This window comes from Berghia stephanieae, chromosome 3 (assembly GCF_034508935.2).
Source record: "Berghia stephanieae isolate SIO BIC M18660-M18661 chromosome 3, UCSD_Bste_1.3, whole genome shotgun sequence".
Classification (NCBI taxonomy): Eukaryota; Metazoa; Mollusca; class Gastropoda; order Nudibranchia; family Aeolidiidae; genus Berghia; species Berghia stephanieae.
Genome location: NC_088362.1, coordinates 12,777,087 through 12,795,485, shown reverse-complemented (window position 1 = coordinate 12,795,485; position 18,399 = coordinate 12,777,087). Strand labels below are relative to the sequence as shown.

At 39.2% G+C, this 18,399-nt stretch overlaps 1 protein-coding gene across 2 annotated transcripts in view; it reads right to left on the bottom strand.

Annotated features, from left to right (window-relative positions):
• Window positions 1-4,223: 4,223 nt before the first annotated feature.
• LOC144967159 (uncharacterized) overlaps window positions 4,224-18,399 on the bottom strand; it is a 64,653-nt gene continuing 50,477 nt past the window's right edge. The window contains exons 5-10 of one of the 2 annotated variants that reach the window (XR_013644331.1): window positions 16,107-16,252; window positions 14,646-14,738; window positions 9,703-9,769; window positions 8,664-8,821; window positions 4,891-7,611; window positions 4,224-4,679 (exon numbers count right to left, since the gene is read on the bottom strand). Coding sequence is in view for 1 of the 2 variants with exons in the window: in XM_078904055.1 (XP_078760181.1) it covers window positions 5,653-7,611; window positions 8,664-8,821; window positions 9,703-9,769; window positions 14,646-14,738; window positions 16,107-16,252 (2,423 nt within the window). In the remaining variant the exon portion in view is untranslated. Of the gene's footprint in view, window positions 7,612-8,663; window positions 8,822-9,702; window positions 9,770-14,645; window positions 14,739-16,106; window positions 16,253-18,399 lie in introns of both variants that reach the window. The other variant, XM_078904055.1, reaches the window with a different exon arrangement.

Here is an 18,399-nt window from a genome sequence, read left to right as displayed (position 1 = left end):
ACACACACATACACACACACACACACACACACGCACTCGGTCTCTCTCTCTCTCTATCTCTCTCTCTCTCTCTCTCTCTCTCTCACACACACACACACATACACATACGCTGAATGAACCTTGTTCATTCATGAGGTCCCTTTCATCAAGCGTGATTCCTTCTATATAGTTTATGTGATATTTTGAACAAAACAAAAAAAAACAAACAATAAAACAAACAAAAACAAAACAGAAACATTTAGACCTCGCCTGTTTCCTATACTGTCAATGTGACATAAATCACTACTAACTTATCAATATAAGGTCGATATATTATCAACTCAGACAATGTTAGAGAGTGAATAATGATAAAGAGTATAATATAATGGGGACACTATTTTCAACAATAACACTGGACAAGTATAATTTGAATGCACATTAAATAATATGAATAAGAAATGAGTGTGGGGGGGGGGGGGGGAATCCTCGAGCGAGATTATATATTTTGCACCTTAATATATCAACTCTGCAATTTGTCATCCTTTAAATGTTAGAAGAGAATTCATAATAATATATTTAAAACAAAGCAAAGCAACTTGAACGTTTATATAGCGCAACATCCACTAAACATGCTCATAACGCTTTACAAAGGGCCCCTAGCCAACAGCACCCCCTCGTGGATCTTTACCTTGCAGTGGTGAGGGGGCTTGAGGCACACGGGAGGGCAAAGGTGTAAATCCCGGTCGACCGTCACGAGACCATCCCGGGTATCGAGCCAACGAGCCACATGAGCTGCTCGCCCCGGTGTGTGACTAAATTTGATCCAAACCCGGTGCCCGAATAGCAGCCTATCCCGGGCGCCACACTATTATCCTTATGTCGAGTCCCAATCAGTCCCGTCAATGGCGAAGCGGTCTGCCGCCAAGCCAAATAATACCGCGTTCGTGTCGCCAGGGTCGTCGGCACGTCCGAGAATAAAAGCAAACGTCCCATGCATCAATTGATTCGCGGCCTGCCAATCGGAAAATGCGACGGCGGGGATGGCGAACTGACGCACACATTGTCCCTGAACGTCGAGAGCCAGAGTATGGCAAAAAATGAGCTTTTATCAAAGCTATTGGCCGTTCACTGCGTAGATATCCTCCTGTTACAGGAGACCCACCTTTATTCAGGCGCGCAATCTTCCCGATTCCAGATCCCAGGCTATACGGTGGTCCAATGCGAGGACACTTCAAGGCTCAAAGGAGGGGTTAGCGTTTACGCTAAAGAGCCATCGAAGGTAAGGGTCATTGAGAGCGTAACGGACAGCAATGGGGTGAACCGAAGTTCCGTGGAAGTAGGTGGACTGTGTTTGCATAAAATTTACAAACCACCTAGAGCGACTTGGACTACACCACCGGTACCGGTGGTCAGCCATCCTTCCATCTGTCTGGGAGACTTTAATAGCCACCATCACGAATGGGGCTACCGAGACTGCAACGAGGCAGGAAGACAACTCCGCTCATGGATGGACTGTAATGATCTACACCTAGTGTACGATCCTACAGCCAAGGGTACCTTCCGGGGTACCCGCCATAAGAAACTCCAGACCTCATCCTCGTATCGAAAGGCGCGAACGGTGAACCGCTGCAGGTGAAGCGGAGAGTCCTCGGGGACTTTCCGCATAGCCAGCACAGGCCGGTTCTTGTCACAGCTGGGGTGACAATACTGAAGGTGCAGTCTCTCCCACTTTGCAGATGGAATTTCAGGAAGGCTGACTGGGAGGAATTCAGTTCCTATATCAACAGGTCTGCCCTGCCATTCCTCCCAAGTCCAAGAATATAACCAGATTCAGTAGGCTACTGGTTAAGAGCGCTCAACGCTCTATTCCACGGGGCAAACGGAAATTCTACACCCCTTGCTGGACAGCAGAGTCGGAAGAGCTGTACCGAGAGTACCAGCAGACCCAGTCCCAGGACGCAGCCGATAGACTACTTCAGTCTCTGGCAGAGGGAAGGAAGCAACGGTGGCAGGAGACCGTGGAAAGTCTCGACTTTACACACTCCAGCCGCCACGCTTGGCGTTTGATAAAGAAATTGGACCCAGATCGGAATTTCGCGAAGGCTGCACCGGAATGCGAGGCAGACACAATTGCCAAGAACATTAAGAACCGTAGTAAGCGGGTCCCTAATCAGGCTTTTGAGCGCGGTGTCCGTAAGGCGTACCGTACGATTTTGGACTCGCTACCTGCGGAGGAGTCGGACTGGACGACCCCGTTCAGTCCCCAAGAAGTGGGTGCAGCCATTAGCGAAGTGAAGAACGGCAAAGCAGCAGGGATAGATGGTGTATATCCCGATATGGTGACGCATCTGGGCCCCAGGGCACGGGCCTGGCTAGCAGAGGCAATGTCTGACATCCTTGCAAAAAGAAAGCTTCTACAAGTGTGGAAGCATGCGAAGATAGTTGCCATCCTGAAGCCAGGGAAGCCGGCGAAGGAGGCAGACAGTTACAGACCCATATCGCTGCTGAGCTGTCTTTACAAATTATTGGAGTTGGAGCGTGTTCTATTAAACCGATGAGGGCCGGTCCTAGACGCTGCCCTGTCACCTGAGCAGGCAGGCTTCAGGGAAGGGAGGTGCACCACGGAGCAGGTCATTGCCCTTACAGAGCATATTGAGCACTGGTTCGAGAGAAAACAGCAAACAGGTGCTGTGTTTATAGACCTATCAGCGGCGTACGATACGGTCTGGTGCGATGGGTTAATGCTCAAACTTGCAAAAATCATAAGGTGCAAAAAGACCTTGAAGTTGTTCTCTTCGATCTTAGGGGGAAGGCAATTCCACGTCGCGCTGGGAGACGTCACGAGGAAAGTAAGGAAATTGAAGAATGGGGTCCCTCAGGGTCGGTACTTGCGCCAATGTTGTTTAATGTTTACATTAGCGATATGCCGAACACTTCCTCCCTGAGGCTGGGATACGCAGAGGACTGGGCACTCGTTACTCAGAGTAAAGTGTGGACCCGTCTCGAGAGCGTACTCAGCGAGGACGTCACCAGACTCAAATCCTACTTTGACAAGTGGTACCTGAAGATGAACACTTCAAAAACCGTGGCCACTGCATTTCACTTATGCAGTGGTTGGCACACCCGTAAACTGAATGTCCTAGTCGGGGACCAGCCACTCCCATATGAGCCGCGTCCAAAATATTTAGGGGTGACGTTGGATCGCAGCCTTACCTATCGGGTTCATCTCGAAGGGGTTGCCCGGAAGATAGAGAAACGCAACAGTCTTCTGAGGAAGCTGGCGGGATCGACTTGGGGCGCTAGCCAAGCGCTACTGAGAACATCCGCCCTGGCACTATGCTATTCCACCGCGGAGTATTGCGCTCCAGTGTGGGGTAGAAGCAGAAACGTTGAGAAGGTGGATGTAAAACTTCGCAAGTCGATGCATATAGTGTCGGGAACGCTAGCAACAACCCCTAGAGAATGGGGCCCGATAATGGCAGCGATCCAGCCCCCCGATGTCCGGAGGGAGACCATTACGGGAAACTGGCTGAGTAAGATCAAAGAGAGAGGGAATGGGGATACCCCTCTCATGCGCATAATGAACGGTGCCCCCGTTTCGAGCCGAAATAAGTCCCGGCAACCCTTGTACGCAGAATCCCTGACTACGGTGCACATACGAGATGGAAGTCGGTTTGGACGAATTCAATCCCTCGTGGGGACGGGGACCTACACTCCTCTAAGCTTGGTGAGAAGTTGCCAGGCTTTGATACCAGTAAGAGGAGACACTGGGTAGCTGCGAATCGGCTTCGGTCGAGGAGCTGCCTGACGGCAAGTGCGTTACATCGGTGGGGTCTAACTTCCTGTCCAATATGTCCACGCTGTGGGCAAGAACCCGAAACGGCAGAGCATCTAGTCGAAAGGTGTGTTGTGGCGATGCTACCAGGCCGGTTCGCGACGGTGCACGAATGCGGACCGGACTTTGCTGATTGGGTCGATCGTCATAACATAATAGTGTGAACCATAAGAAGCTGCTGCCAACAGCAACACTTCACATGTAATACGAGCCGTGGCGCCTGTTAGGCGAAATTACAATACATCTCCGACAACGCTGTCTGTGTACTAGACAGTGGCGTGGCATGTTTACAGTATAAGGTGGTGCCAGAATTAGAAGAAAACGACTTAAAAGATGCTATATTTGTAAATACAAATGAAAGGGAAAAAATTTAAGAAAAGACATTATCAAATAAATAAGAGGCGGTATATATCATTTCTCAGTTTTATTATTTTCAAAAATACTGTAATCGGTTTTAAAAAGATGGATGCAGTGCCAGGCACCAAATCAACCAATAATATAGACACGCCCCGGGTACTAGATAATTACTTGACAAAATAGAACGAAACATAATGAATTCTTTATGGATTCGGACATTTCTTTAAACTAACTAAAAGTTCTAAACTTGATAATGATAATTTGTCATAATAATTTGATATTTAAAGAATGGCGTTTTGACAAACAGTTAATATCAAATGATGTAATCAACACCCACCAGTCATTGCCATTATTATATCTTTGGAATCTTAGAGTATTGAACTAGCTATTTTAAGCACCGGAGATCACTCTTTTTCTTCTTCTTCTTCGTCTTGTGGAAACCTCCAATATCGTCGAGGATCACTTCACAGTTTGTAGGGTTTTACCGTGGCCTTCGTAAAGTTATGGCCTGACACTGACCAAAAAATGACGTCAAAATGCCAGTCTTTTGCCACAAAAGAAAACAAGTCGTGAGTTGTATTCAATAGTTCAATCAATGGGACCACTTGTTTCCATGAGCTCTACTAACGACAACTCACTAGGCGGTGCAAAAACCAAATAATGACGTCAAACTACCAGTTCTTTTGGATTTCAGTGTCAGGCTATAACATAACGATGGCTACGGTTTTACATTGTAAAACTCTCATGTGGATAAAGGCGCTTCGAAAATGTGTGGTACTTTTATTATTATTAATATTACTATAAACATTACAGCTGGGGGAAGCTGACGAATTATTCTACAGGTGAATCTGGGAACGAATGGAGTGGAAGCATTGAGGGCAGTTGTGGGCGATTTTATAGTATATATTGTGATAAGTATTTCTTTCTTAAATCTGTGCCATTCATTTTATTATTTCATTTAGCTTATCTCTGGTGCAACCAGAAATAAAGGACAGCATTTTTTTTCTTTATCGAATAGTCCTATTTAACCCGTTGCTTTGGAAACATAATACAGTGATAAATTAATTCGTTTTATGTTAGGACATAGAATAAGAATTTTCAAATTTATATATTATCGAATCAAAATATTTTCTTCAACTGCTCAGTTTGTCACAATACGACTGTGCCATCGGTTCTATGTAAAAACAGTGAAACAACCACCTTGTTGCAATATCATTCAGTTATATACAATATCCGTCAGAGCCTTAAGGCTGCTATTTATCTTCGGGTAAAATCTATAATATTGCAGTTGTATGCAGATAATCTGAGTTTTACAAAAAACTGACAATGTGTCCTCTTGAAGGTGCACCATTCGATAAACATGTTTAAAAGCATTTCAGTTGCTGAGCAAATGAATAACAAATCACCCACCAATACATCGGGTTACTGCCCTTAATTCAATTAATGATATCTCACAAGCCCTGCATTTGTACGAATCTCTTCTACATTCTATATAATCGTTCATAAAAGGGCCGCCTGATTCGCACTGGTTTTTGTATACGATGTAAAAACACGTATGGCACGTCGTCTTGTCGTCCTTGCGCATTCGTGTCCGTGAAGAACCAATTATTATTGTTTCCACCGGCTCTGTTGAATGATGGTGATTGTCTATTTCTATTGTATTGGTACGTCCATTGATTGCCGAAATTTAACGACGAGGAAGGAGATGGTAAAGAAGCAACAGAAGGAGAAGATGATGGTGATAATGGTAAGTTCCCGCGTCGATTTGGAATTTGCGGGGCAATTTTACCTTGAACCCTTTGAATGCGTTGCGTGTTAGAATACGGAATTGGGTTCATACCAGATGTCAGAGTGGGAGGAACTCGGTTTTTGGTTTGGTCTGTAAGGCGGGTGCTGGTCGTTCTTGGAATTTCTCTTGCATTGTCTCTTGAATTAATGGCCCTACGTCCACCAGTGTAACCGGGCCGAGATATAGAATTAGCACCGCCCACAGGTGGCAGCATTCTCGCAGCTGGTGACATGAGTGTTTGGGGTCCGGCAGGCAGTCTTGTGTTGGATGTGAGTTTCTCTAAAAGAGTTCGAATTTGACCAGGGTTCATCTTTGTTCCTGAAAGTGTAAGTGGTTTAATTTGTTGCCGTTGTTGCCTTGACATGCCTTCCAGCTGTTGTCGGGACTGTTGTTCTGGATAGGCTCTGTATGCTTGCTTTTGTAATATAGAAGTGGGTTTGGTTTGTCCGAGAGCGTGTTGATTGTTCAGTTGAGTGAATAAAGAGTTTTTGGCATCCAGTTGTTGTTGTGTTCTTAGTCGTTGGTTTTGTAATTGAGAATTATACATAAACGAAGTTGTGGGTGATTCTCTAAGAAGATCCTGTTGCTGTTTGTTCTGTTGAGGTCTTTGCTGAGGGAAGATTTGGTTTTGTGGAGGATATTGATCTCGTCGAAAATTGAATTGGAAATTTGGATCCAATGGCTCAACGACCCGTTGCTGATTTTTGGTGGATGAAGACGTTAATAATGAATTTAATCGTTGTTTTTGTTGCTGCTGCTGTTGAATGGACAGCTGACTTGGTTGTCGTGGCCACTTGGTATCAAAAGCTTGAGCACCTCTTTCAGGTTTGTCGATGGTAACCGCCCCGTCATTAAGAATCCTTGCGCCATTTCTGAACGATCTGCCCGCTTCAACTTGAATGGGTAGCTGCACCGGCTGTGTTTGTGCATCTAGTGCTTGGACGTTTGGAAGTAGTGAAGAACCGCCTCCGAAACCTTGAGAATATTCAGATAACTCAAGTTGTTTATTCAGCTGCTGTTGTTGCTGCTGCAATTGTATTAGTTTTTGTATTTGCTGTTGAGTTTGCAATTCAATCAATTTTTGTTGCTTCTTAAGAAGTTGAATAACATCCGAATTTTTGTTTAGTGTGTAGTCATTACCTTGCGATGTCGAAATCGAATAATTTTTTATGTCGCTCTGGAACTGTGTACCAGACAAATCAGTCAAGGTATCTTTATAGTCTTTGTTCAAACTGATACTGGTAGGGTTTGCTGGTGATCCTACAGAATTAGTTTTAGGAATGGATGTCGGGTCAATTTTGATTTTTACTTTCGGAGGGAAAGGAACATTCGCACGTGATAGTTGCTCTATTGGGTTGGTGAAGTTGATACGAATGGCATTTCTACCTCCGTGCGGCGCCCCTGTGTCCGAATGGATGATGTGATTATCTGTAGGTTTCACCACGATGGCATTATTTTCAGAGGTAGAAGAACGCGTATTTGACGCATAGCTATCGCCTCTGGGTCTCCCCTCAAAGCTTCTGTACACGGTACGACCGTTGAGGGGCTGTACGGGTCTCCAGTTGTCTACCAGCCTTGAAGGGTTATTGTTTCGAGGGTGCTCATTCTTGTCATGTCCATTCTCATGAAGCAGCGATCGAAGAGTGTCAAGCTTTAGAAAGAGAAAACAGATAAGGCCACTATTATCATTTTCATTAAATAGTTTTCAATGCTTGTTATTTTAGTTTTAGTCATAGTCTTTTTTATGTATTATTAACGACCTGTGGCTTTAAAACGTACGGCATATATCATACACGGCGGATATTAAACACTTCCTGTTCTGTTTATAGAGCTTCTTAGCATTCAAAAATATACTTTTCCTACATTCTGATCACATGACATGTGAAAAAGTCCTAGCCAGCATAAAGAATAAAAAGTACCGATTTTCTTTGTTGAGAACCAAGCTGCTCGTTGCTGGGCGGACGTGATATCAGACTATAGAATCCTATTGGAGTGAGGTAGCTAATTTGTGTAACTTGCAATGTGTCTTCAATATAAACTCGGTATTGACGCCGACATTATTACAGTGACTATTGTCACCCATCTTGTCACTGGTTACTGTCACAAGACATGGCACCTTTACATTCGTCATTGACACGACTTAACAATTGTAAATACAAATGGAACCCATCTCTTCAAAAGGGTATTATGTCGGGATGGAATAGTTGCTGTAATTGACTTTATCGTCACGAATATGAACTTGGCGTTGTTTTCTATTTCGTATGGAGGATAAAAAATACTTTTTTTTTGACAATTAAAAAAAAAAAAGTTCGAATGTCATACCATTTTCTTTCTAAAAATACTTTAAGGGATTTAGTTTTCTCCACGATTCTATACCGTTTTGATCGGCTAGTCACAAATAAAAGATTTTGTTTTCCTATCTTTTCTTCACCGAAAACAGCTACCAGAAGTAATTTCATGTAATATACTAACTAAACAGTAAATGTGTGTGTATGTGTGTGCGTATGTGTTTGTGTGGGATTGTAAAATGCCAACGAAACGATGAAAAGGAGAACTGCAGCATGTTTATTAATACAATTTGTTTGATTATTTTCAACATTCCTTTGTTTATTGTTTTGCTGAGGAAGGGTTCATCCTCGAAACATCCATTGTATTCAGTGTTTCCATGAAAATTAGCAAGTGATTTGATACTTATTATTATACCTGAGATCTCGAAATTTTTTGTGGAGTGGCGAAGACTGTCCATGTCACTGACTCAAAACACAGAGGTGTGGTCAAAGATCCGGAATAGCGCCAGTACCGGGAGATGTCTTCGGGGAGCAGGGAACGGAGTCGAACTCGGTTCACTAAGTTGTGCTCACCTTTGAAAAGAAAAAAAATGTAAAAAATCTACACATCTAAAAGTTAAATCTGAAAATCAAAAACAAAAAGAAAAAAAAAAACTCGAGCTTTTATACAGCGCAATATCAACTAATCATGCTCACAAAGGGTCCCTGAGCAGCACGTAACATGTAGAACGTGACACGACGCCTGTTAGGCGATATTACAATTTTTTCGACAGACACAAAACTGTTGACGGCCAGATACTCATTTTACAACTGAGTACGGCGAGGGAATGAAAGTAAAGAGCATTTTCCAAGGACTCAACTATAGCCGCAAATTGTTTGCAGTCAAATGAAATATGTTATTCAATTTCCTATTATACAGCATGGTTTCAATACATTTTATACACACGTAAACTATAAACGAAAGAATGCATATACACACATACACAACACACAAATACGTGTATACATACAGACACACACACACACACTCACACACAAACATATATATATATATATATATATATATATATATAAAATCAAAACCCCTTAAAATGATTCGAAAAGCTTAAATTTAAAACAAAGCAGTAATGAAATTAAAGAATTGAATGAGATGAAGGATAGATCAGCGATTAATTAAGACATAATATGCAATTGTGTATGTGGATGAATTTGATATGTGATGAGTTATGCAATTATAAAATTATCCATTCTATCTTCCTCCGATGACATTCCGACATAATGTATCACATTTTTTGTGTTCAAATTCTCTTTAGTACAGTATCAAAAATAAACTCTTGGAAAATAATAAAAGGTGTGGAACAGTAAGTAACATTAGTAATACTCATGTTTTTACATCTACCTGTCTTATTGTAAATAAATGTCCTTTATGTGAAACGACGAAGTCATAAAGTTACCTGCTTTTTGAATATAGTTTAATGCTGCACCGAGGCCCGAAAATTCAAGATTATCTGTGTCTGACAGCTGGGTAAAAAAAAAGAATTAATAAAGATGAAACAGTGTGAACTTTGCAATTCGTAAAATATGAAATAGTTGTGTTTCAACACACAATTAACCAGTTAATTTTTAAAAATCGCATTTAAACATTTGGCGTGAAAACGTGACCTTAAAAAAATCGATCAATTGCAATGACCTCATCTTGGCAAAAACTCCCAAATCAGGGACTTCGCGATGTCCCAGGTTTGATAATTTTTGCCAAGATGAAGCTTAATCGATCGATATTTGAAGGACGAGTTTTCAGGCCAAATTTTTTTATGCGAATTTTTTTTTCACGGTGGGGGCAATTTACTGGTTAAAGACAGTATTCGTCATACGAAATGATTTGCCGTTGCATATTATATAAGTATAAGGGACAGTGACATAATTAGTTCATGAAATACTATAGCAACTTTACCATTTGATTTCGTAATGACTGATTAGAATATTTCAACAAACTAAATGTGACCAATGCTCTTATAATTGTATTATGATTATGTCGATTTGGACTAATCCTTATAATTGAATTGTAAATAGCTTCAGAAAAGTGAGTGGAGCAGGCACTTATGTTGATAATAACAAGTGAAGTGAAGTGAGTAGGAAAGTACCAGAAGACAATGGAGAATAAACATTTCGTGGCGGTGATGGGTTCTCGAACCTGAGACTTTACTGGTACAACAACTCCGCCTGGCCGGGGAGAGCGTGGCTCTATGTCTGAGCTATATACCGCTGATATTGGTCGATAGCTCAGACTTTAGAGACACTGACAGCCGAAGCTGTTGTACCAGTAAAGTTGCAGGTTCGAATCCCCATCGCGGCCGCCAAATTGTTATTCTCTTCTTTCTTCTGGTACTTTCCTACTCTACTTCTATAGGGAATGAGATTAGCGGAAGAGTAGCGTCCCTTGATTGGACGTCACCGGCGGAAAAGTTATTAGAGAGAGAGAACGTCATGTTGGTTGTGCGAATGCGTCTCTCGTCCTCGCTTCCGGTGAAAGCGGCTTGAGACACTTCACTGGAAGCGAGGACGAGAGAGACGCATGCGCAAAACCAAATTGACGATCTCTCTGTAAGGTGACGTCCAATCAAGGGACGCTACTCTTCCGTTAATCTCATTCCCTATTCTTGTAATTATAAATAGCCTAACTTTTAAATTTGATTTAACATTAATTCCTCCATTGAGAAGATATCAATGTAAAAATGTTAGAGAGTAGGCACTGGTGTAAGATAAAGATCGGAAAAGGGTGTGTGAATCAGTACCAGACTAAGCAGAGAAAAAAATACATGAAAAGAAAGCATTAAAAAATAAATTTAATAAAGAACTAAAAGAAAGAAATAAATAAAACTCTCTTTATTCATCCCCAAGGTTAAATTTGTCTCTAGGGTCTATTCCAAGGGTAGACTGGAATAACCCAGGCGTCAGCCGCAGAGCATGCAGAGCCGCAAAGTGAGCTAGGACGAGGTGACTTGCTCAAGGTCACACAACGCAGCGGCGGGTGATTAAACTCGGTACCTTTCGGGTACGAAGCAAAAACCGTACCACTGAGCCACGCTGCCCTTAAAACCAGTGTGAACGAGTGTGTATAAAAGCGAGGTCGACTGATATTTTGGGATAGTTTATTTCTTGTATTTTTCTTTCTTGCTTTGTCTGGCACCTTTCATACACACTTGTTCAGTTCTTTAAAAAAAATAACCAGCTTCGACTGGAGATCGACGAGCCTCAGACCTCCAGATTACCAACATACCACATCAGAGAAATGCGCAGTTTTCTGATAATAGATAGTTCGAAGATGACGTCACTCATGTTTTTGTTATTGTTTTTTGCCATCCGCGTTTATGAGTAATGCTCACTGAACTGTATTAACCCGACTATAAACGTTCATGGATACACACAGTTTTGTGTGTTGGTCCGTTATACTTCCGGATGGCAATGTTATGATCTTTGCCAAGCGCATACTATCTATAGTTTTGGCTCTCGTTGTTCTGTGTAATTTACGGGATCAACACAATAATATCTTTATGGGTTGCTAATTTGATTTAGAAGATGAAAGGAAGTCATACATTAGTGAAAGAATGATAATTTCCATTCAGGATAAAAGACCATTCTAATTTTATTTTTTTTAAATGAGCAATATCCACTAAATGTGTTCAAAGCACTTTAAAAGGGGTCCCTGGTCAACAGCAACATTTAACATATAGGACAGGACATGACGCCTATTAGGCGATATAACAATATTTCGGACAAAGACAATGCTGTTAACGGCCAGGTACTCATTTTACACCTGAGTACGGTGACAGAATGTGTGTAAAGAGACTCAACTATGCGCCGAATGCGAGGCTCGAACCCAGGACCTTCCGATCCGAAAGCGAGTGTCATACCACTAGACCACATAGCCGCACAAATGACCATTCTAAGTAAAACGACGATTAGGGAAACAGCAATAAAGAAAAAATCCAAATTTTGTGTATAATATAACTTGAGTGACGTAGAATGGCTTATCAGCCAACGGAAAACCCATATCGTTATACAAGTACATAGAGGTCAAAAGGTCACATAGTTCTGGTCATCAGTTGACCTCTTTGCAAGGCTCCAAATAGCCGACTGGACTCATGTCCAAGGGAACTTGTGACTCGTCTGGCCAATCTGGTATTTTGTTGTTACTTAATTACCTCACTAAATCCTAGAGATTTTTGCTACTTTTCATAATTGGAAAAAAATGTATTAAAATGAGCATGTGCATAGATAGTTTTATTCAACTTGCAATAACATGTAAAAACTAAAAGCATGAGCTTTGATATATCGCCGATAAATGTAATAAATAGACATGAGGTAAAAGTACCCTGGGTAAACTACGGATATAGTCTGTATTAGGGTTGAGAGATTTAATTTAGAGTCAAAATGAACTGAATGAGGAAACTTTGATTTATTTTTTTTTTCATTTGAGGAAAGAGATCCTGTGATTAAATCCAGTTTCCCGCCTCTTTTTCAACCAATTCACAAAAGATGGCGACAAAACAGTCATGTTATTTTTAGAAATATTATTGAGGCTAAATTGAAGGGTGTCTTGAACATTTTTTGAAATCTTCCATTTGCGACTTTGAACTCTTTACCAATGTGCGCGTATCCAAGGTCGCTCTTCTATTTGAAACTCTATCAGAATTTCTAATGCAAGGGTGCAAGAATATTAAATTGTTGTGGTCTTTTTGATGTAATTTATAAAACTCTCAAACCAAGATAAACCAACTCGTATTTCCATTACGGCAATGATTTCAATTACGACAATAAGTGCACATTTAACGTTCGGTTATCAAACTTGTTTAACTCACTCAATCCTAGAGATTATGGCTACTTTTTGAAATTGGGAAAAATGTGTTAAAATTGAGCATGTACATGGATAGTTTTATTATTTTGAACTACTCGTACCATTAACATGTGAAAATGAAATATATTAGCTTTAATACGACGCCAAAAATTTGTCTCATGGGGTAAAAGCAACCCCGGTAAACTATGGATATAGTAGGTGTTAGGATTGAGTGAGTTAATATTTGAAAAATAGAGATCTGACAAACTGTGTGTGAAACAGTGCCAGACAAAGCAAAATAGAACAGATGCGAAAAAGTCAATTTTTATCGGATTATAAAATGTTATTTTTCTTGCATTTTCCTTTCTTGCTTTGCCTGGCACTGTTTCAAACACAATTTTCAGATCTTTCTAATATCCCAGTGCCTGCTCCCTAATTTGTCACTTTAATATTTGCAAGTAGTTTGACTTATTTAACCCTCTCCTTACCACCTAAAGAAAATCATCAAATTTGTTCCAACACGATATATATTTTGTCTTATTTAAATTTATTTTGTACATCACAAACTTTGAAGAATGATATTTGTTGGATTAATATGAACATAATATTGTTTTATAGAGAGGTTTTTTTGAGTTTAAAGAATCAATGTGTCTGCTGGGTAAGCCTGTCATTTTGGGAAAATACTGAAATGATTGGTAAGGAGAGAGTTAATTTCAGTTTGTCAAATACTACTCAATAACTAGAGAGAAAATTCTACTATACGTTTAACTTTCAAGCTGCCATGATCATATCAGGCTTGATGACGGTTCTACTTTGAAATACTTTTTACTTAACAAAATAGGAGAACACAGTTTTAGGATGTAAGCTGGAGCTCAAATAAATGAATCAACAAAACAGTTTTAAAGATATGATGACATGTCATAATAATAATAATATATATAATAATAATAAAATAATAATAAAAATAAATAATATAATATATAATGATCAAATAATAACATAATATAAAAAAAAATATAATAAATAATTTCTCTCCCTCGCTCTCCTCTCCTTCTTCTCCTCTCCCGCTCTCTTATATCTATCTATCTATCTCTCTCAGTCATCAAAACCTGAAGAAGTTTTAACATTGTTAACCTCCTTGTCATGATTGCCATAACCATTTATTTTGTTACTCATTTTAAATAATTGAATTATATTTCTGTCGTTGTTTATAAAAAACACAGTATATGTAATGGTACCTAAATAGCACATGCTGTGTTCTTTAATAAAACGGCAGATTTGAAGGCTGGTTTTCCAAACCTCGTTAAGTCGATTTTTCTACTTTTTCTAGATTTTCCATCCATGAAATAAATTGAAACGTAGATAAGCTTTATTTTAAACATCAATCGACACAAGAAATTTCCTAGATTTGTATTAATTTGAAGTTTAAATGTGATAAAATAACAAACCGAATGAGAAATTTTAGAGAAAATAATCCTCAATTTCCCAAAATGGGAAAAATGGCGTTAGGGAGTTTTTGGAAAACCACTCATGATTTCTTCTAGTGTTAAAGTAAATAATCACCTCGAAGAAGACTCCCAGGACCGCCAAACCATCAGGTTCTACCATCGCCTCTTGAATCGTCCCATACTTCTCTGCAAAGTTAACTACGTGCATCTGTGAATGAGTCGATCAAAAAAAAAAAAAAAAATAATCAGACTCTTGCAGTATAATATTATTATCCATTTTTGTTTACAACACATTTAATTTACCCTTTTTTGGTAGAATATAAAAACTCGAGCTTTTATATAGAGCACTATCCACTAATTGTGCTCAAAGTGCTCAAAGTGCTTTACAAAGGGTACCTAAAGGGCACCTAGCAAAAAAAGCATCACTAAACGAGTACGAGACATGATGCTTTATTAGGCCATATTACAAATTTTCGACAATACATCGAATTACGATAAAAAGAATGACATAAATAAGAATATATAGATGACACAAAATAATAGGATTTGAAAAGAAGAAAAAACAAGGTTAGTGAGGATTTTACGTATCCTATGGGAAGACAACACATGAGAGCAACGTTTCGGCATATATCTGTCTTGTGGTCTATTTGTACGACACTTGGGTTATATAACCTGTAGGTTTGAGTCCGGTTGTGGGCTTCGCATAGTTGAGCCCTATATTCTTTTCACATAATTTGGTCATGTGTAAAATGAGATCCTCTATCGAATTTTTTTTAACTCACTCACTCAATCCTAGAGATTTTTTTGCGACTTTTCAAAATTGGAAAAAAATATTTAAAATGAACTTGTACATAGATTGTATTAGTCAACTACCATTAATATGCAAAAACTAAAGAAATTAGCTTTGGCACTACGCCTATAATTTGTCTCATAAATAGGTAATAAATAGGCATGGGGTAAAAGTAACCCGAGTAAACGACGGGTAATATAGAGTCGATTTGAGGGCTGAGTGAGTTAAAATGTAATAGTGCTCTGAAGTTGCTGATTCTTGTCTTCCAGGTTAAGTGTTATTGTTGTCTGTATATCATGTTATCTACATGTATCGGTATTGCTTTGTCTGTCAAAAGTGGAGAGATTATACTGAATTATGATTAAATATCCTGATGAATTTCTTTCAGTTTAATACCAATCTCATCCTACACTCAGATCTCAGCAACACATTACCAAATATATGTTAAAACTAATATCTTGCTTTTATATATTTTTATACTCATTATTCTACAATTTTTTTTAAAATAGCCTTTAAAAATGTTTTATTTTATATTTAAAGAAAAATTTGAGAAAGAAACAATATCTATCTTAATTAGACCATTTAATTATGATAACTTTCAATTACAAGCCCATAAAAAAAGCTTATTTCGTTATGTTTTCTCTTGAAATTCCTCAATGTGCAGTGATCGGTTTTCATATCAAAATAAAAATAGCTAAATTGGCAACGTAGAGTTATCACATGGCCATAATATCACTTTACTGGGTCAACGTCTTTACTTAATGAGTGTGACTGACCAGCACTGACCTCCAAAGGGAATTTACGTCCGTCCAGGGCATGTTCACTGCCCACCTCATCTGTACTGCCCCAATGGAAATGGAACTCGGCAGTTTTGTAGGTCCCGTTAAGTCCACCACCACTCACACGCATGTTGCTGGTCACTCGGACACTTGCTGGAAAAAAAAAAAAGATAAGGTGATTAACTCACTCAATCCTAGAGATTTTTTGCTACTTTTCAAAATTGGAAAAAAAAATGTAGAATTAAAAATGAGCATCCTACATAGCGTTTATTCAACTATTATTATCATTCAAAGACTAGAAACTACCATTAACATAATATAAAAACTAAAAAAAAAAATTGCTTTGATACTACGTCTATAATTTGTCTCAGACAAATATAATAAATAATGGGGTAAAAGTAACTCGGGTAAACAACGGATGTAGTCGGTGTTAGGGTTGAGTGGGTTAACCCCTTCCTGACCTCCCATAGGAAAATCGTCACATTTGTTACGATGCAGCCAACATTTTTGTCATTCTAATTTCTTTTGTACATCAAAATATTTGAACAAAAATGCTTGCTATAGTTAAAGTATAATATTCACACTATGTTGAAGAGATCGTTTAGCATAAAGAATATGTATTGCAAGAACTAACAGATTTTGAGTTTGAGTGAAATAAATCTATTTTTGTAGAGGTTAGGTGTGAAGTTTTGGGGGAAAATCCTGGAAAAAAAGGCCGTAAGGATAGAGTTAAGAAGTATGAATATTTTTAAATATTTGACCCATGGCTTCAAATCGGTATTGTAATATCGGGGTGGGTCAGATATCAAAAAGTAAATGTTTTCATTCATTCATCCATATTGTGCTGTGCTACACTGCATTGGCGATCAAGGCGCTCCACTCTACTCCTTCCTGCATATGTGGCCCATCGTCTCAAAACGGTATTATGTCGGAACGAATCAAATGCTTAAACGAGGAATTTGATGTAAAACTGGTCAAAAATATAAATTGTTGCCATTGGCATCCTATATATACGGTGTCCATTATCCTCGATAAATCATATAAACTCAACACCAGTCTGATATTTCTGGCTATAAACTCAATTTCCAACATCTGAACCAACTCGACTTCATACCGTTTTGAGGCGAAGGGTCACATATTATTACGCAACGTGTTGTTGTTGTTGTTGTTCCTTTCTGAACCCCGTCCCACACAGCAATCCCAAAGCCCTTTGAGTGTGAGGCGAGTACTCTATGGACTTAACTATGGGCCTCCTATACGATTGTAAGTCACATTTAAATTCACCTAACCATGATGTCATTTTGAATTGATTAAAACATTTCTTTGCTCCTACCCATTAATCAAGTAAGTGAACAAGTAAGTATAGAGAACTAGTAATGACTAAGAATTAGTTTTTTCTTTCTTTATCTACACTATATTAATTACTAAGTCCCCATACTTCGGCGTCTTCGCGTGACCACATCATTTGTTTTTTTGTCGCTGTAACCGTTTATTTCATATCTAACGACTACATGATTTACATCAATGTTGGCTGACCATTTAAGCCACTTCGTCGTCGTCCAATGACGAAACAATATTTCTAGAATTTTGACCAGAAAACTTTCAATGTATATACAATGTTACCCATTGTCTCAAAACGGTATTTGTCGGAGTGGTCCAGAGAGTAAAACACTTGAAATTCTTGTCAAAAATATGAAATTTGGGCCATGCTAATAAGGGATATTTAGAACAATGAGTGTCTTAAAATGACAAATTTACTTTTCCAATGTTGGTCGTTTCAACTTTAAAATCCGGTTGTTGTTGTTTTTTATTTTGTTTTTTTTTAAGCATTTGTTTCATCACGACATGAAATTCTTTTGAGACGACTGGTCAAATATAGCGAAAAAATGAGAGTGAAAAAATAGACATTTCTACTTTCGGTTCGTGTTAACTTTGAAATCCGTGTTTGAGCTTTTACATGGTGTAATTAATGTCCACTAAACGTACTTAAAGCACTTTACAAAGGGTAGTTGTCCAAAAGCAACACGTTACAAGAAGATCAAGACATGACGCCTGTTAGGCGATATTACAATTTTTTTTCTGATAAAGACAACGCTGCTTAACGCCACGCACTCATTTTACACCCGATTACGGTGAGAGAATGTGAGCAAAAAGCTTTTTCCAAAGAATCAACTATGCGCCGAGCAAGGCTTGAACCCGGGACCTTCCGATCCGAAAGCGAGTTTTAAAATTCAAGACCACATAGCCGCACGTTTTTGATATGTTTCATCACGACATGAAAATCTCTTCAGATGATTAGT